The sequence below is a fragment of the Tiliqua scincoides genome, chromosome 7, assembly GCF_035046505.1.
Source record: "Tiliqua scincoides isolate rTilSci1 chromosome 7, rTilSci1.hap2, whole genome shotgun sequence".
NCBI classification, from domain to species: domain Eukaryota; kingdom Metazoa; phylum Chordata; class Lepidosauria; order Squamata; family Scincidae; genus Tiliqua; species Tiliqua scincoides.
In genome coordinates this window covers 28699002-28716728 of record NC_089827.1, presented here as the reverse complement: position 1 = coordinate 28716728, position 17727 = coordinate 28699002, and the positions used below count along the sequence as shown (strand labels likewise).

Sequence of the window (17727 nt, the reverse complement as noted above, 5' to 3'; positions counted from 1 at the left end):
CACATTCTGCATGAAATTACGCATTGATTGATATATAACATGATGGTATTATTCTTCCAAATTATGATTTTAGTGATTTTGGTCACTAGTGGTGTCACACACACACACACACACACACACACACACCCAGGGTGTCAACTTACTAACACCGTATTGCAGCAGTTCTCAAACGCTTAGCACTGGGACCCACTTTTTAGAATGACAATTTGTCCCAAAATCCACCAGAAGTGATGTCATGGTGGAAGTGACATCATCAGGCAAATTAAAATAAGTATAAATAATTAAAGTAAAACAAATAATTAAATAAGCAGAAGCCAGCCATGTTCCACCAAGTGAATTTCCTCTATAGCCTGCCTGCAATAACACCACCCTCTAAAACCAGTTAGGTTTTCAGCCCTACCCAGTGCCCAGTTCAGTTTAAGAACTTCTGTTTAAACCAGATCACTGTCAGGATCCACCTGGCTTTGCAAGTCTCAAAAAGGTTCACCTTATCAGCTGAATACTCCGTTTTGATCCTTTTTAGTGGGGGGGGGGGACTGCCTTCTGGAGCACTTGTTTAGCTGCAGGTGCATAGGATCAGGACCATTATGGTAGCCTTGCACTCTCCTTCACCTGATCTTCCACACCAGCCAAGGCACATTTGCTTACTTGTGAGTAAACACGACCGTAAGGCTTAGTTTCGCTTTCCATAGGGCTCATTACATTCATCTGCTTGGAAGGAGGGACTTCCTTCCCAGGTGTTTTTGGGGGCTGCATTCATTGGATCAGGACCATTCTGGTTTAGTTGGATTCCTATCAGCCTGCCCTTTTTGATGGACTAAGGCAAGTTCGCCTACTCACAAGTAAATGCACGATACGGCTCACTTTAACTTTCCATAGGGCTCCATGCATTTTTTGTTCTCCTGTTTTTTGGCCATAACTTTTGATAGCAAGGAGATATTTCACTCTGGTTTTTTGCATTGCATTCAGCTCGAAATTCCATATCCAAAAGTATATAATATAATGGGGTTACTCCTAACCACTCCTAACCACCTAACCACTGGGGGGTGATTTTAGCGTGTCACCCCCCCAGTGCATCACCCCCCTGTGCGCGTCACCCGGTGCAGACCACACCCACTGCACCTCCTAGCGACGCCACTGTGTGAACTTCCTGACTTGGAGCAAAAAGTTACCGACACAATAGAAGGGTCTCCAATCCAAGCTTTCCTCAAGAGTTGTATGTTAATTGATGCCCTGGCTTCCCGAGCAAGTCAAGAATTCATTACCGTACCTTGTATTTCTAAGATTAGAAATATGCTTGTTATGGCCAGGAATGCACTACCCTTCAGGGACTGCTTGTTGGAGGAAATTAAAAATAGTTTCCTCTTTGGGTGGGGGGGGGGGAGCAGAGTAGCTTAAGCAGCAGACACCCCCCCCCCTTTGGGTATCACCTCAGGGAATCTCCCTCACCCGGCTGACTGCTAATCAATAAAGAAAAGACAAAGAGGCAATGGCTTGTTAAAGTTGCAAAAAAGAAGTTATTTACTTACAGTTCCATTGAGTGTATATTTACAGCATCTGATTAGGATCAGAGGTTCAGCTAACACTTAGAGATAGCAAGGCCCTAGAGCTGCCTTGCCCTGCATGTCTTGTGCTCAAGATGGCCTGGGCATCAGAGCCCTGGTGTGCGCCACCTTAACAGGTCGGTGGTCAGAGGACAAGAGGAAGTGCTCAGAGGAGAAGGGAAGGATAAAGGGCTAGGGCCACACCCCACAAGTATCACAGAGAGAACAGGTAGAAAGGTCAGAGTCACTGGGCCATAGCTTGACCCCTTCTGGACAGCATCCTGCTCCCTCTGGACAGCAGACGGAGTTGCATCAACTCCAACACTGCTATGTTACTGGATCTGCTTTTTGAGATCTTTTGACATCCTGAGATCAGCCAGTGAAGATGTCATGATCCAGCTTCTCTCTAAACTCCCATAGCATAGTGGCTTTTGTGAGGCAACCTCAACAAGGACCTTTCTTTTGTGCCTTGATTGCTAATCCCTGACTCGAGACGAGCGTCTCTGTGGTTTCCAGGGCTTGTATTGCTTTGCCTCAACATAGTGTATGAGTCAAATTATTCTCCAGCTCCCATTTTAGTACATGCTAGAGAAGAATTCTCATCCTGCCCCCAAACCTCTCTTAACTACCTGTGATCTCCCAACCCCTTTTTCACTTTCCTTCCCTCCCTACTTAACCTGAGTCCAATAGCAAGCAAATGGAAGGAAATAAGGAAGATAGATGCAACTAGACCCAGGAAAATAGGGTTTTTTAAGGGCTGCAGCAATGTCAAGGGTGACTTGCACTGGAGTGGAGAGAACCCCAACTTCCATTTCTAACTTGGTGCATCAGCAGCTGCCAGACCAGAGGGAGAAGTGATTTGGAGTATCAGTGGGGGGCAGGAGGAGAGAAAGGAGGTTGATTGGAATGGAGTGTGAGGTAGGTTAATTGAATTTGGGTTTGCTAAGGAATAAGACAAGCTATTTCCCCATGTTTTTAGACATAGCTCTGCTAATTTCTAAACCAATCCAATCTGAGCCAGGAGGAGATTCCCCAGCATTGCTTGGAATGGGCTTTGACCTTTGTATTGCACAACAATTGCAAATGGAGCAGAATCTATTTTGTGTGTAAAGGAAGTCTGAATTAGGAAATCCTACTAGCAGGTTTCTAACCTCAGCTTTGGGCCTTATGAACACAGGCAGAAGAAGTGAAAGACATCATCAGAGGCGAGATGAGCGACAAACATGGTGAGCACATCAACACAGACCCTTCCCTCTGTTGAGGCACACTGCCTGCCCCTGAGTCTCCAGTCAGTAATGTAAATTAGAGCAATCTGAATGGCAGCACAGCCTTGCCTGGCAAAACAAATTTCACCCCATTAGTTTCAAACAGGGCTGTTTTGTCAAGCCAATTGGCTAGATGAATCCTACTTGCTGCTGGGCACGAGGTCCCTGATGTAACCCTGACCTTGGGCTGTCATGTCATCTGGAACTTCAGTTTCCCCATTCCCTTGCACTGTGGAGTCTTAGCATCAAATCCCCTTCATTTCTTTTCTCACCACTTCCTCTGTAGATAGATAGATAAGACCTTTATTGGCATACATAACAAACACAAACGCAACAACACAACAAAGAGAACAACAGTAGTGAGTACAAACCTATGATATATGATACATAACAACTGAATAAATCAAGTATATTTGTCCCATATAAAACATAGTGGCCTAACATATAAAATATACTGCATAGCCTCTCTTGGGTCTACTTGCTACCATCAGCTGCAGATAGACTGCCACCCTCTCAGTGATAGGACTGAATACATCATTCAGCTGTTATGGCTTATCACCGCCATCAAGAATTTTGAAACTTTTTTCAACGCTGAGGGTGAGCAATCATTTAATAATAGCTTGATTTTTTCCATATCTGGAAGACCCACCTTATTAACCAGGATGGGCGTTAGATAGGTAGAGCAGGTGCTCTTATGCCGAGGACAGTAGAAAGATATATGCGGAAGAGATTCAATCGACCCCATGTTACAAGGGCAGGGACAATCTTGATAGGGAGTCTTATACCTCCCAATTGTCACCCTTGAGGGAATGAACCTTGCCAGGTTTATGGCACGACGTTCTGTGGGGTCTGTCAGTGAGGAGAGTTAGATTGCCATTTTCCCTAACTGGTATGGGATGGAATAATATAAGGGCGAGCATACCTTTGTTGCCTGTTCATTAAGATTTTGAATTTCAATATCCAACAGTCTGACTGTGGATGCTCCGATAGGCCTCAGAATATGAACACATGTTCAGATGGTCTAGTGAGATCCCTATTGTCTCAATTTTCTTCCTTATATAGTTTGACCATGAAGAAAGATCAAGTTTGCTGAGCATCAACTATAGCAGACTGCCTGGAGGCAAATTGTAATGAATGTGCAACCAATATCAGATGGACAAAAGCCAGGCTCTGGTTAACAAGAGCTTTTGCCCTGTTTCCAAGCATGTGGCGGCATAGGGGTCATACCTAGGTAACCCCAACATTGCCCTAAGAAATTTTGCCTGGACTCGTTCCAGCTCATGGTTTGCTGCCCTAATCCAAATTGGAATGCCATATAGTAATTGCGCAACTGACTTAGCATTAATGATCTTAACTACCACAGGAATGAAACAATTACCCTTTCTATGGAAAAACCTAAGGATAGCTTGGGAGGTAGCATGGGCTAAGTTAATTTCCAATTTACAATGAATACACCATGATAGCTTATGTTGGATGTGTACCCCTAGATATTTAAAACTCTTGACCTGTTCGATTTTCTCACCATTTATATCCCAGGTAAGCGGGTTCCAAGATTTAGAGAACACTAATATCTTAGTCTTCTGGTATTTAACTCCAATTTATTTTTGGAAAGGTAGGCAGAGCTTCTTTTTAATAGTCTTTTGAGGCCAATTTGTGTTTGAGAAATCAACACAGCATCGTCCGCATATAATAAAATGGGAATATAGGTTGAACCTAGCTTGGGACAGTGCCTGTCAGCTTGAAGGGGGTCATATTACTTTCAAAAAGAGGAAAGAGGAAAGGTGCCAGAATGCACCCCTGCTTCACACCCTTTTCCACCGAGATTCTGGGTGTCAACTTCCCGGATGATGTACATTTAACCTGACAAGTCATCCCCATGTGGAGTTTTTTTAATAAGGGCTAGGAGCCTGGGATCTAGTTTAAGACTAGCTAGTTTCTCCCATAGCAGGGCACATTCTACGGAGTCAAATGCTCCTTTTAGATCTAAAAATGCCGTATACAGTTCTCTTTTGCTCTGTGCTCTTATTAACTTCTAGGAATTCAAGGCACAATGTCTCAAGGGCATGTAGAAGGTCTCAACATCAGTCTGTGGTATTTGTGATGGAAGAATCTCAGCTGGCAAGCCTGAGAAAGAGCCCCTGCCAGGCTGAGAAAACCATCTTGGGCTACAGAGACCAGAGATCTGAGTCAGTAGAAAGCAACTTTTTACTTCATGGGTGAGAAGAGCTCTGGTTAAACTAGCTGGAGCCATTTACAAAATGTTGGCTCAGATGTAGCACTAGTCACAGTGACCTGCTATTTGTGATGGAAGGATCTCAGCTGGCAAGCCTGGGAAAGAGCCCCTGCCAGGCTGAGAAAACAATCTTGGGCTACACATGCATCCATGGCAGAGAATATAAACACATATTGAACACCTGACTGAAAAAAGTAAGCCAAGATACCAGGTCAGCCAAGATAGCCAAGGTCAAATAATATATGCAACTGTCCCTTTTTACGGCTGCAGTACACTGAGGCTGAGCGCTAAGCATGAAAGCCAGTGATTTTCTCTACACTCCTTCAGTTGGTGCCATGGACAGGATAGGTACACTGTGCCACTAGAAGGGTGGGAACATTCATATTTTAGGGAGGCTCAGAGAGTTCCTTGCTTTATGGATCCACAGGGACACCAAAGACCTGGAGCCAACAATAAGGGAGGCCCAGAGGATGTTGAGTTTTACATATTGATGAGAAATAATTTGCCAGGTTCTGGTTATATGATGGTGGAGCACCCCAGTGCAAAAATCACGGTCCTGCACAGACCTGGTCCTAAAAGAAAAGCCATCTGAAACACTTGAAAGGTGCTTCTTTTCCAGACTTGCTCTTGATCAATGTTTTTGGATCATGAGCCTTATGCATGCATTTCTCTTTCCTTTTTTCATAGCATGTGTTGGTGAGTTGGAAAAAGGACTGCATCACGCGTGATACTGTTTGCTGACTAACCCAAAGGATAAGTGTGGAACTTTAATCTCAAAATCAGATAGTGCACACTAGGCCAGAACAGCCCATCCCATGACAGTGTTTCTGTGCACACACAGTAATCCTTGGAGGAGCTCACATGAACACACCTGGATCAGCTCTTCATGTCTCTGATCTGTGAACCCAAAATTTTGCATGGATTTTTCCAGACACATTCTTTGCTTCAGACACAACAGCTTAGGGCACACATTTTCAACCAGTGTGTCATGGCACATTGGTTTGGTGGATGTAGGTCCCCAGATGGCATTGTGGTTGTGCCTTGCCAATTGTCAAAAAACTGATGGTGTGCTTTGACAGTTTTAGTGCTTTGAGATGTGCGCCATGAGATGAAAAAGGTTGAAAATTGCTTTGAGGACCAGCTTACATGTTATGGCCTCTGCATGGAGAATGTCCTAAACTGGCCCGTAGTTTCAGCACCTCTGTATACAGAAAGTCATGTCAGTTCTGTGTTTGATGGGCAATTGAGTGATTTGTGCCCTCTCTCCCCCCCTCCTTTTATGCAGGCAGAAATGTTCTCTTGGCAAATAGATCTGAAGACTTAGGCGATGATTATCTAACAGATACTGTGCAGGGGGAGGAAAGGGCCTTATTGTCCAAAGATTTGATAAAGCAAGAATTGTTTGGCGAAATGCAGAACAGAACAAAACCAGACATGCTTCTGAGAGAATTGGCTCTGTTTGCTGCAGGTAAGTTGGTTTTCTTTTATTCACTCTAAATACATTCACACTGAACTGGTATTCAGTGACAGGTAATGAATTTCTCCAAAGAGCAGTCATGCAGGGCTGAGGCCCAATGTACACACTCCAGCCATAAGTAAGAGTGTATATGATATTATCATATACTTTCCATTTTACAGTTTGACATGGGAAAAAGAGAGGTCTCTGCCTTGAGCAGCTTGCAGTCTAAGTTCAATGGAGGAGGAGGTAAAGAAAGGAATGAAAGGCAGAGAGGCATGGGGAACAAGCTATGCACCTTGGGCCAACTTACAATATGCTCATGATTGGCCCTTATGTGCATGTTTTTTTAAACTCTAGCTAGCAGCCAAACAGAGCATATTGAAACTGGGACCATGGCATGGACTGAAAAGGCCTTAACTCTTTGCCTCTACCACAGTCCTGACCTGGATCCCCCCTCATGCTGTAGCTGCAGTTTGTTCCAAGGGGAAGAATCCCTATTAGCCCAATGAGAGCTTTCTTCCAAATACTAGCCAGAGACAGATTGGACAACTGCAGCTGTCTGATTGAAATGGAGACTTTTAAAACTCAGCAGTCAAGAGTCAATCACATGCTTGTCATCACATGTAGTTTGGCCATGAAGCACTGCTTCAGTTGGAGATAGGAATTAGGGGGAGTCATGTGAAAAGGAGGCTTTTGAGGAGAGATTAAAGGCCAAGGGAGAATGGCAATGGTATCACATAGCTCCTCTGAGTGAGAGTTATGAACATACAGTAAGGTTGCAACCCTGGGGTACACTTGTTTGGAAGTAAGCACCATTGCATTGGGTGGGACTTACATCTGAGTAAGCAAGCAGAGCATTGGGCTACGAGAAGAGCCCTCCTGAATTAGACCAAAGGTCCATCTAGTCTAGAAATCTGAATTCTGACAGCGGTCACCTAATGCTTCAGGGAAGTGGGCAGGTGATAAACCCTGCTAGTCTCCATTGTTGTGCCTTCACCCCAGTTGCAAGGCACACTGTGTTGTAGCTTGGAAGTTCCATATAGCCATCATGCTAATAGCCACTGACAACTATGTTCTCCATGAAGGATACATGCAGACATAAGGAATAGAAAGAGAAGCTGGGCAGAAAGGAGAAATATTTTGGGTTCCTGAGGGGAATACTCAAGTTTGTGGGCAGGGGTGTAAGGGGAAAGAAGGACCAGAGAGCAGGAGAAGAGAGGGTCCTTTTCCATCCCATACTTCCTCACAAGTTGTAAGCTGCATCAGTCCATTACTATCTCTTTTTGTTTCTTGAGATTCCTGTCACCTTTCAAAAGAATCCAGCAGGCTCAGGCAACATGTTGTGTACTACTTTAGGTTTAATTGAGGGGGAAAGCACAGGAAATTCACATACAAAATGAAATGCTAAGAAAAAGACAATCAAGGTTAATTCTCCCACCTCCTGTTAACAGCCTGTGTCCCCTTCCCCAACCTATTGTTGACCCCCAAGGCATTGCAATTAGAATCCGCCTTAGCACTGACCCAAATACCACCCTGAGCTACAGAATTTAAAGCACTGCTCATGTATCAGATGGATTGGCTTCTTTTGCAGAGTTTAGAAGAAAAAGGGGTAATGTAAACTTTCCTGAGCAAGTCTGCAACCCTCCCCTTCTCAAGGAGACACAAACTCCAACAGAGTCGGATGGGCATCCCTTCTGGCAATGGGAGGGCACAAGCATGCACTGAAAGGTTCTTTCTACACCCCAGTGGGTTAGCTAATCCAACAGAAAAGCCCACAGACCCCAAAGTGTAACTGAAACACAAGCTGTTCATTGATTTATGGCTGAGGTCTCCAAACCCCAGCCCTGGGGCCGGATGCAGCCCACTGCAAATCTCTGATCCCTTATGGGCCTCTGGCCCGCTAGACTGAATGCAACCAGGGGTATGCTCTAAGGGCCAGGGAGGCTGCACGTGGCCTCTGCAGCCCTCAGAATACCTAAAAGCATCTCTTCCTAGTTCCCCCCCCCCCCCAAAAAAAAAACAACCAAAAAAAAGACCTTCTGAAGGGTCCTCTGCAAACCTTAGAAAGCTTTCTGAGGATTGGGGGGCTTCTCCGGCCCTCAGAACACACTCTGGGTATATCCTGTGATTTGCAGGTTCTGAGGTATTTATTCCTGTACATGTAAGTAAGCTGCTTGTGGGGTGGGGTATGGGAGTCAATTTGAGCGTGTGCTTTATTTCTGTGGTGTGTATTGGTGCTTGGAGAAGTCCTGGAACTTTGAGCCCATTCATTCATCTAAGTTCCCGGAAACTTCCCAGACCTCACTGTGCCTTATAAGGCATTAAAAAAATCACTTCCAGTTTTCACAAAAAACCAGAGGTCGCATTTTTTAAAATGCTTACAGTCATTCTGAATCTGGCAGAGGCCTGTACACCAAATGTAACAGCAGTTGACAAATAGAAAAATCAAGTTTGGCTCATTGATATTGCAATCCCTGGTGACAGTAGAATTGAAGACAAAGCATGTGAGAAATTACAAAACATTGAGACCTGCAAATAGAACTTGGGCATCTCTGGGAGAAGAAGTTCAGCATTGTGCCAATTGTCATTGGAGCTCTTGGAGCAGTGCCTAGAAATCTGACAAAACTCCTCGACAATCTTGGCCTTGCACAAACTATACCATCTCAGCTCCAGAAAACCACATTGCTTGAAACAGCAAATAGCCCACATAGATATCTCTAGGATTCCCAGGATTTTGGTTAGATCCCAAATTGCTGACTATCCGCCCAGCATGGGCTATGATTAACCCATTTCTGCCCAGCCCACAGGTGTACACATTTGATCCCTGTTGCATATATGCACCATTGGGCAGAAATGGCTTAAGTATAATCAGAAAAGCATTACTGAAAGAAAGATTAGCAATCCACAAAAATAACCCAGAAATGAGTTTGCAAACTTGATGAGAAAAAGTTGAGGTAAGAGCAGGAAATTTTTTTTTAAAAAAATCTATGAATAAAATAAATCCATAGGAATTTCTCAAACTCTGGGTCAGGACCCACTAGGTGGGTCATGAGCCAATTTCAGGGGGGCCGTATTCATTCAATATTTTATTTTTAATATATTAGATTTGATGCTACCATGGTATGTGATTGCACTTGGGGAAATGCTACACAGCCGTACTTTTAACAGACTACTCTGTATATGCGTTTAACAATGATAGAAAATGGAACTTCTGGGTGTTTGTAGGATTCCAGCCTAAGATTGTTAAAAATTGTCCTGCTTGATGATGTCACTTCTAGTCATGACATCGCTTTTGGTGGGTCCTGACAGTTTCTCGTTCTAAAAAGTGGGTCCCAGTGTTAAAAGTTTGAGAACCACTGCCATAGGGGATTCATTCAAAAGTAAAATAAAAGTATGTCCATGATCCCAGAGGAAACAGAGAAGCGTCAAACTTAAAAATGAGAATCACCATAAAATGGGAGAAAAAAACAAAAGAAAAAGTACACCATACTTTCTGTGGGTATATCTTTCTTACACCCCTTTACAATCAACTTCACCCCCATTCTATTTTGAGTTTGACCTTTCACCATATGTAGAGTGTTCCATATTGTGTGTTTGTGTTAATCAGTGTCAGCACATGGCCCACTTTGGACAGAATTTTCTCCCATTATTTTCCATATAATTTTAAAAGTATCAACTATTTCAGCTTTTGTCTGGCCACCTAATCTGGGAAGCTGGACCACTGCATTCTCCACTTCCTGATCTCATGATATCAAAAGGCCACTTTCTTAGAGGCCCTGTTGTTCACAGAGAAACCATTATCTGCGTTTTCTCGACACCATGTTATCTGTGTTTTCTCACAGATCTGGCCTGAATAGGTCTCTAATAGGTCTGCTCAGGAAACTAACTCAACTTTAAGGAATTCAGTGGGACACTCAGGGTCTTTCCAGGACCAATTTTTTGGGGGGGAAAGCTCAGGTTTTCTGGCAGGAGGGGCAGATCTCAGGAGGAAAGAAACACTACTGTAGAAAGGAGAACAAGTCTGGGCAGCTCTCGTGTTGTTCTTTGGTTCCCACAGTGATTCCCTCTGACCTCAGGTGGAGGGAAGAAGGTTGAAAGTATTTCTTTCTCCACCCATTACCAACTGCAGCTTGAGGGTTCCCATGGCTGAATGTACTTCCATCAAGGAATTCCCTGTATGCGGAAAGTCACATGTCAGGGAGGCAGGTTCTAGCCTAACCTTTTTTTTTTTTTTTTTTTTTTGGACAGGCTGGTTTTCTATATGCAGGAATTTTTTGCATGGAACAGCTTTCACCCCCTGTAACATGCAGTGGTGCAACCCAGGCAGGCTTTGGGGTGCCTCAAATGAGAACAAGGCTTGCACTTGCTGTGGGAACCTCCACTGAACTGTACTAAAGAATAGGATGTGTACTTGTTGCTTCCCATTAATGCCAGGCTCAGGTAGGGGTTCACACAGAATTGGACCAAGTAGGGGAACTCGATGCTGAGGATGAACTCCTCCTCTTTACATCAACAAAAATATTTTGAGCCAGTGGTTCAACAGTTGTGAGTTCACACACTACTGATTCGCAGCTATAGCCATATACATATCCAGCCAGAAATTCCATTACGCTCTGAGTGGCAGGCAACATGGCTTATAAATAGCTTTTCCTCAGTGCCAAGCATGGATAGATCTCCAAGCTGACAGAATTCTCCAGTCAGGGCAGACTCAGGAGGGATATTGCCCCCACCTCTGTTTCTTTTTCAGACCTCTCAGATGTAGAAATCCCCACTCTGACATTCATCTCCATTCTCCCGCCAAGCAACCACCAGCACTTCAATCTTCCTCTGACTAACAACTGACCTTTTTCCCTAAGTTGTTAAAAGCCATTAAGACTTCTTTTTATTGCTGCCGATTCTTCCGCCACCCGGGGATTGTTTCCGTGACATTTTTATCCAGAGCTTCTCATATGATGGGGAGAGCATGTAAGCCCCTAACGATCAATATTTAAATCGTGGCTAATTTATCTGTGTGTCCTCATTAGCCATGAATTTCCATTTGCTTTCACAGCACCAGCTCTGAGGGATAAGCGGATAATGGATCCATCTCGGCACAAGCAGCAATGAGCTCTATAGCCCAATGCGAGGCAAAAGACACTGAATTAAATGGCATTTAGGAGAGGCACTTTCACTAAGGAAAGTAGATTTTATAATGGAGCTTGTGCAGAGACAGTTATAAACTGGTTTAATCGCTCTGAAAATCCCCCACCTCATTTCTGCATTCAGGAAGGAAATCAGCCAGTAGGCTGGGTCTTTGCCACTGACAGGTACGCTGCATCTGATCAAATAATCCTTCTTGGCTCTTGTAGGGTAAAATGAATGCATCTTCTTCCCCTGTTTACCCCTGCCTCCATGTCCCTCTCCTTCTTCTGTGATCTCTCATGCCCTGAATTATAGTTTATAAGCACTTTGGGACTGAGATTTTCCTCACACTTAAAAAAGATCTATGCACAGAGATGGTGTTATATGCACATATTGAGGAAGTGGATTGGGTTGGATCACCTGGTCCTCCTCCTTTCTTTATGGCAGCTTCACAGAACCTCCACTTCATAGAGCTCTCTTCTTCGCCTGTCCTTCACCAGGATATTAGTGACTGGTCTGCTATACCTCCCCAATCCAGCTGTGTCCCATTTCCCTGCACTTTGGTGTCAAGCAACCCAATCCTACCTAACTCCACCTGTGCTGATGCATGTGCCCTAATGGAGCACGTTCTGCATCCCACAAGGGAGTTTCAGGTCCCAGAAACTTCCTTGAGGAAAGGGATCATTTGTTACTTTGCTCAAGGGCGCACCTCCACTGCTCTGATGAGTCTACCCAAACCTGCGCCAGCAATTTTGTTGGTGCAAGTCTGAATGGACCCAGTAAGGCCCAGTAAGGAAGGGTGATAGAGTATCAGCAGTGCCAGTGCCACCAATACTGCCCACGTCTCTGCCTTGATCCACCCACCTCCCCCAGTCTTCTCCCCCCCCCAAAGCTCCTTTTCATTCCCCCATCATTTGGGGGAATGCCCTTCCCAAGGCCCCAACCTGTAAAGAGGGAGGGAACATTGGAAAGGGCATTTTCAACTTGACTCTACTCTAGTATCTTGCTGGCTTCAGGCAAAGGCATACCAGGCCTGTCTGCCTGGGGTGCCTCCTAGAACAACTGCATGAAGTCAGATTTTAACCTGCAAGTCCCTGGGGGCTGGGATCTTCTCTCTTGTGCTCAGGGCCACTGAGAGATGGCACTGGGCCTGGGGCAAGATGCCTGATTGAGGCCTCCTTCCTAAATTTTCCTACAAATCACGTTACCACATTTTTAAAACAAGTTTTTATTTGACAATTTTAACTTGGCATGAGCAAGACTGAAACTAAATGAAAACATTTATCAGAATGAGATGATTTCCTTACTTTGTGTAGTGCTACTGCATTTCTTTTCTTCTACCACAGCAAAATCCTCCTCATTTGCTCTTTCTTCTAATAATGCGCAGGCATCCAAGGACTGGCTTACACGATCTTCCTCATTCCCATGTGATAATTTTTGAAACAAGGCCCAGGTGAAATAAACTTTCCTGCTGGTTTATGGCCTTGCTGGCCACAGCCCTTCAGATCCAGTGTGCTGACTTCAGACTTTTGCTGTGCTACCCAAATTTCACAATTATTCCACGTATACAAAAATATTAATGATATGCACATGTCATTCAAGGACATCTCTCCATATGGTCTGAACCTGCTACTGGGGCCTAGTAGTTCTGGTCTGAAGATGTAAGTTTCACTGTCCCTATCTGAATTGTACTCATGTTGGTGCTTATGGAGAAGACCTGGGCTGCATTTCCACTACAGTTTTAATCCACCTTCAGTGCACTTCTGTTCCCCAAATGCTTTGGGGGGGATGAACTGTAGTTTGTTAAGAAATCTGAGAAGTCTTACAGCAACCTTAACAAACTACAGTCTGCAGAATGCATCGGGGTAACACAGCTCTGGTTGGGCTGAGATCTAGGTACCTATTTTTACTTTGTAATAAATTTGTTTTGTACTGTATAGATTGTTGGCCCTCCCCCACCCTGGAAGCCCAGGCCCCAGGGATTTTTTCCCCTCCTGCCCCCTCCTCAAACCTGCTTATATTTCATAACATACACAGTGATACTAATGTCTCCTCTTTGGTGGGATGCCCCTTGCAGATCCTTGTGTCCTGCCAATGGACGAGGGCTCGTGCCTGCAATACACAGTTCTCTGGTATTATCATCCAGAAGACAACAACTGCCGGCCATTCATATTTGGAGGCTGTGGCGGGAATGCAAACCAGTTTCCATCCAAGCGGCAATGTGAGCTGTGGTGCAAGAGAACTACAGGTGAGATGGGTTAATACTGAAGCTAGGAAATGCTGGAAATATTCTTCTTGATAGGCTCATTTCCTGAATGATGGGAGTTATTCCATAGGGAGCGTTGAATACCCACACTTACTTGCAGTACCACAAAAGCACTACCATTCCTGCTTACTGACAATATAAACTGACCCTGTCTTAGTATTTTTCTGGGCAACTTGTTTTCATTTGACAAAGCCTATTTCATTAAAACAAATATGGGGGCATGGGTCTAGAGTCTACAGCAGGGGTGTCCAAACATTTTGGCAGGAGGGCCACATCATCTCTCTGACACTGTGTTGGGGGCCAGGGGAAAAAAGAATTAATTTACATTTAAAATTTAAATAAATTTACATAAATGAATTTGTTAGAGATGGAATTTATATGAATGAATGAAGGTCTTGCAGTAGCTCAAGGCCTATAAAAGGCCTTGCACAAAGCAAGGCTAGCCTTTCCTTTGCTGCCACTGCTGCATCTGAAACAGCAAGAAGTGGAAGGAGCCCTCATCCCACAGCTCAGGTGAGAGTCGTCCTCATGCTGAGAGCAGTTTCGTCAGGCCAGCAGAGATTCCAGCAAGTCTCTGGAGGGCCAGAGGCTCATTGGAGACTGGGGGCTCCCTGTGGGCCAGATTGAGAACCCCCGAGGGCCGCAAGTGGCCCCCGGGCCAGGATTTGGGCACCCCTCATCTACAGGAACAGATATAGGAGGAAGGATGCCAAAAGTGACAACTGAGACTGCCTGTTGGGACCTCTAGACACCCACCCCCATCCACTGGAGGAATGCTGCAGCTTTCAGGGCTGAGAAGGCAAAGATGTCTGTGATTTCACAGTCATCAGGGCAACCAGGAGAAGGACCAATGAGAACTGGCCTTACCTCTTGACAGCATTTTTACATTCTCTGTACTACTGTCCCTGTCCACTGGAATGTACACAATTCTCTGAGTTTATATAAACTTAAGAAAAGCCATGCTGGATAAGGCCAGAGGGGGCCCGTGCAGTCCAGTGTCCTGTTTCCCACTGTGGCCAACCAGACGCTTCTGGGCAGTCCACAAGCAAGGCCTGAAGGCAGCAGCCCTTCCCTGCTGTTGCAACCCAGCAACTGGTAGTCAGAGGTGTACTGTCTGTAAACATGCAAGGTCCATGTGGCCATAACTAAATTGTAGCACCCCTTTTGTGCATGTGGTGGCCCCACATATAATCCCTGGCAGGATGGGCTGGGAAGGATGTTTATCAGAGACCCTGGAGCACTGTTGCCAATCAGTATAGACAGCACTGGGGTAGGTGGACCAAGGGTCTGACCAGGATTAGGCAGTTTCTTATGTGAATTCTTATTGAAAGACATGTCCTCCAGGTCAACAATTTGTCTAACACCTCCAGCCCTTTATAAGCTATTGGGTAGCACAATATCTTTTTGGCAGTGACTTTCATAAATTGTGTGCCAAACAGATCACCACAGCTGCGGATCTGGTACTGCACTCATTCTCTAAGAATCACATCCATGTCTCTTGATCCCAGAAACTGTTCTTGGAAGCCCTGCTGAGCTGTCATTGCCTCACTGAAAATCTGTTGGGTTAAGTGCTAAAGCAGGTGCCCTACTTATCCCACCCCCACTCCCCCCATCCCTTCCAGGCTAGTAGGTGGTGATGCATAGAGAGTCTCATGAGGAAATTGGATGCCGCTGACAATGAAACCAGCCATGCTGACTGCTCCTCAGCCCCTTAGCTACTGCTGTTTTGATGAGCTCACATTGTCATTCTCCTCTTTACAATAGAACTTCCTGAACTTCCACTCAGGTGTCAATATGACACTTGCCCTGTGGTTGGTCTCCTGTACATGAAAGGAGAATCAAATTTGCATATTGAGTAGGACAAAAGTTCTGAATTGCTAAAAAGTTTGCTGCAGTACTGATTTGAAACAATGTTCTGTGGTCTACACCCCCGAGAAATTTCATGAAATTCTTTTAATTTTAGTTGAAATTCCTGCAGACTCTTCCAAAAGTGCCTCACAGTTCCCTTCATGCAAAATTTAGTGCACACTTGGGAAATGTACTACTTCTCTCCTGAAATGATCAAATACCTTCTGAATGATGTACTTTTTTCAAATACGTACAATGCTCATTATGGGGAAGGGTCCAACCTCAGTGATAAAGTGCTTGGTCTGCGTGCAGAAGGGCCCAAGGTCAGTCCCTCGAAGCACCACACAAACGTAACATAGGCTGGGCAAGACCCCTGCCTGGGACCCTGCACTAGGAAAGACCTATGAAGAGCTGCCATCAACCACAGGAGAGCTGCTTATATGTTTATAAGAAAAACTGAAGGGCCCATCTGGTCAGAGAGCCTCTGTTCACATTGGTCAACCAGGCACTTCCAATAAGCTCATAAGCAAGACATCAAGGCCTTCCAGTGCTGCTTACCTTCCAACAACAGAGGCACATGAATATGGATGTTCCAGTGAGCCCTCATGGCTAATCACCTTTGATAGACCTCTCCTCCATGAGTTTGTCTGATCCCCTGTTCAAGCTATCTAAGGTACTAGTGACCATCTGGTAGCAGCAAATTCCCTGAGTTATTTTTGCATTCTGTGACTATACTGTCTTTCATTTGACCCGAATCCATTGTGCAATGGGTGACCTTTGACTGTTGTTGGGAATTCAAATGTACCTCAAGTTAAACAGGCCTCCCTGACCCTTTATGTTCCCAAAAGGTCAAGTGATGGTGTATCTTTCACGTTTTGCAAGCATAAAACATACTGTTTTCCTTTCCTTGCTTCTGGAAATCTGTCCCAGGAAGGTGACTTGGGGAAGTGAAGAGGCAGTGGTGGAAAAAGGCAGAACCCAGCCATCTCCAGGACTGTACATATGACAAAGGAGTGATTTAGCACAAGCTGGATTTTGGCCACTTACCTGTTCTGTGAACAAAGGAGAAAATAAATCCATTCAGAAAGAGGATGCCATTGTTTTGCTTGGTTTATTGTAACATCTGCCACATTCAGAGATTTTCCTTGGGTCTGTGAAAACCCTAGATGTGAACCAAAAGGTCAGTGCAGTTAACCAACCTACAATACAATCCTGTGCATGTCTACTCAGAAGTAAGCCTCATTGAGTTTAATGGAACTTACTCACTGTGTGTATAAATGTGTATAAGCAGTAGTTTTGAAAGTGGATACCACTATGCACCAGTAAAGACATCCCCAGGCCAGCTACTCATGCCTGGAAATTTGAGCGCAAAGCCTGCTGGGGTGATAGACCCTGGAAGCTGCTGGCTGGTGCGAAGGTTGGGGGTGATCTGCAGCATGACAGGGAGGCCCCCAGGCAGAATGGTAAGCACTGTTCACCCAGGGGATTTGGTGCCCACTGGTATATAGGATTGCAGCCTTACCCGTCAGCAGCTGTTCTTTTCAACATGGAGATACAACACAACTGGTGTGTTGTTGTTTTTTTAAATTAACTAGTTAATGTCAAGAGTAGACAAGAAGATTTTGCCCTGCAAAATGAGTTTGGAAATTGTTCCTGTGAGAACATTACGTCTAGTTCAACTTTAACACCCCTTGGAGTTTTAAATGGTTGGATCTGAGCATTCTTACACAGACCATTGTCACTTTAGGTGAGAAGCTTATGGATTCTGTCTTTAGCACTTTAAAGGTTTGGGCACCATTCCAGGGACACTGGGAATAATGGGAAATGTAGTTCATGCGATCCCTAGTTTCCTTGACAGCATCCAGGGTCTAGTAGAGGTCTTATCATAGTGGCCATTGTGAGGCCTCAGCTCTACCACCATGTCTCAAGAGTTTGAGGGGGCAACAACTGGGAGGGCTTGCAACAGGCACAACCTAGGGTGTTACATCCAC

At 44.8% G+C, this 17727-nt stretch overlaps 1 protein-coding gene across 1 annotated transcript in view; it reads left to right on the top strand.

The window, feature by feature from the left end:
• The window catches only part of LOC136657168 (collagen alpha-1(VII) chain-like), a 96166-nt gene extending 79340 nt beyond the window's left edge, over positions 1–16826 (top strand). The window contains exons 30-33 of the mRNA XM_066633847.1: positions 2722–2770; positions 6328–6510; positions 13700–13870; positions 16667–16826. Of these exons, the coding sequence (XP_066489944.1) occupies positions 2722–2770; positions 6328–6510; positions 13700–13870; positions 16667–16674 (411 nt within the window). The 3' untranslated portion in view covers positions 16675–16826. The remainder of the gene's footprint in view (positions 1–2721; positions 2771–6327; positions 6511–13699; positions 13871–16666) is intronic.
• Positions 16827–17727: the final 901 nt, after the last annotated feature.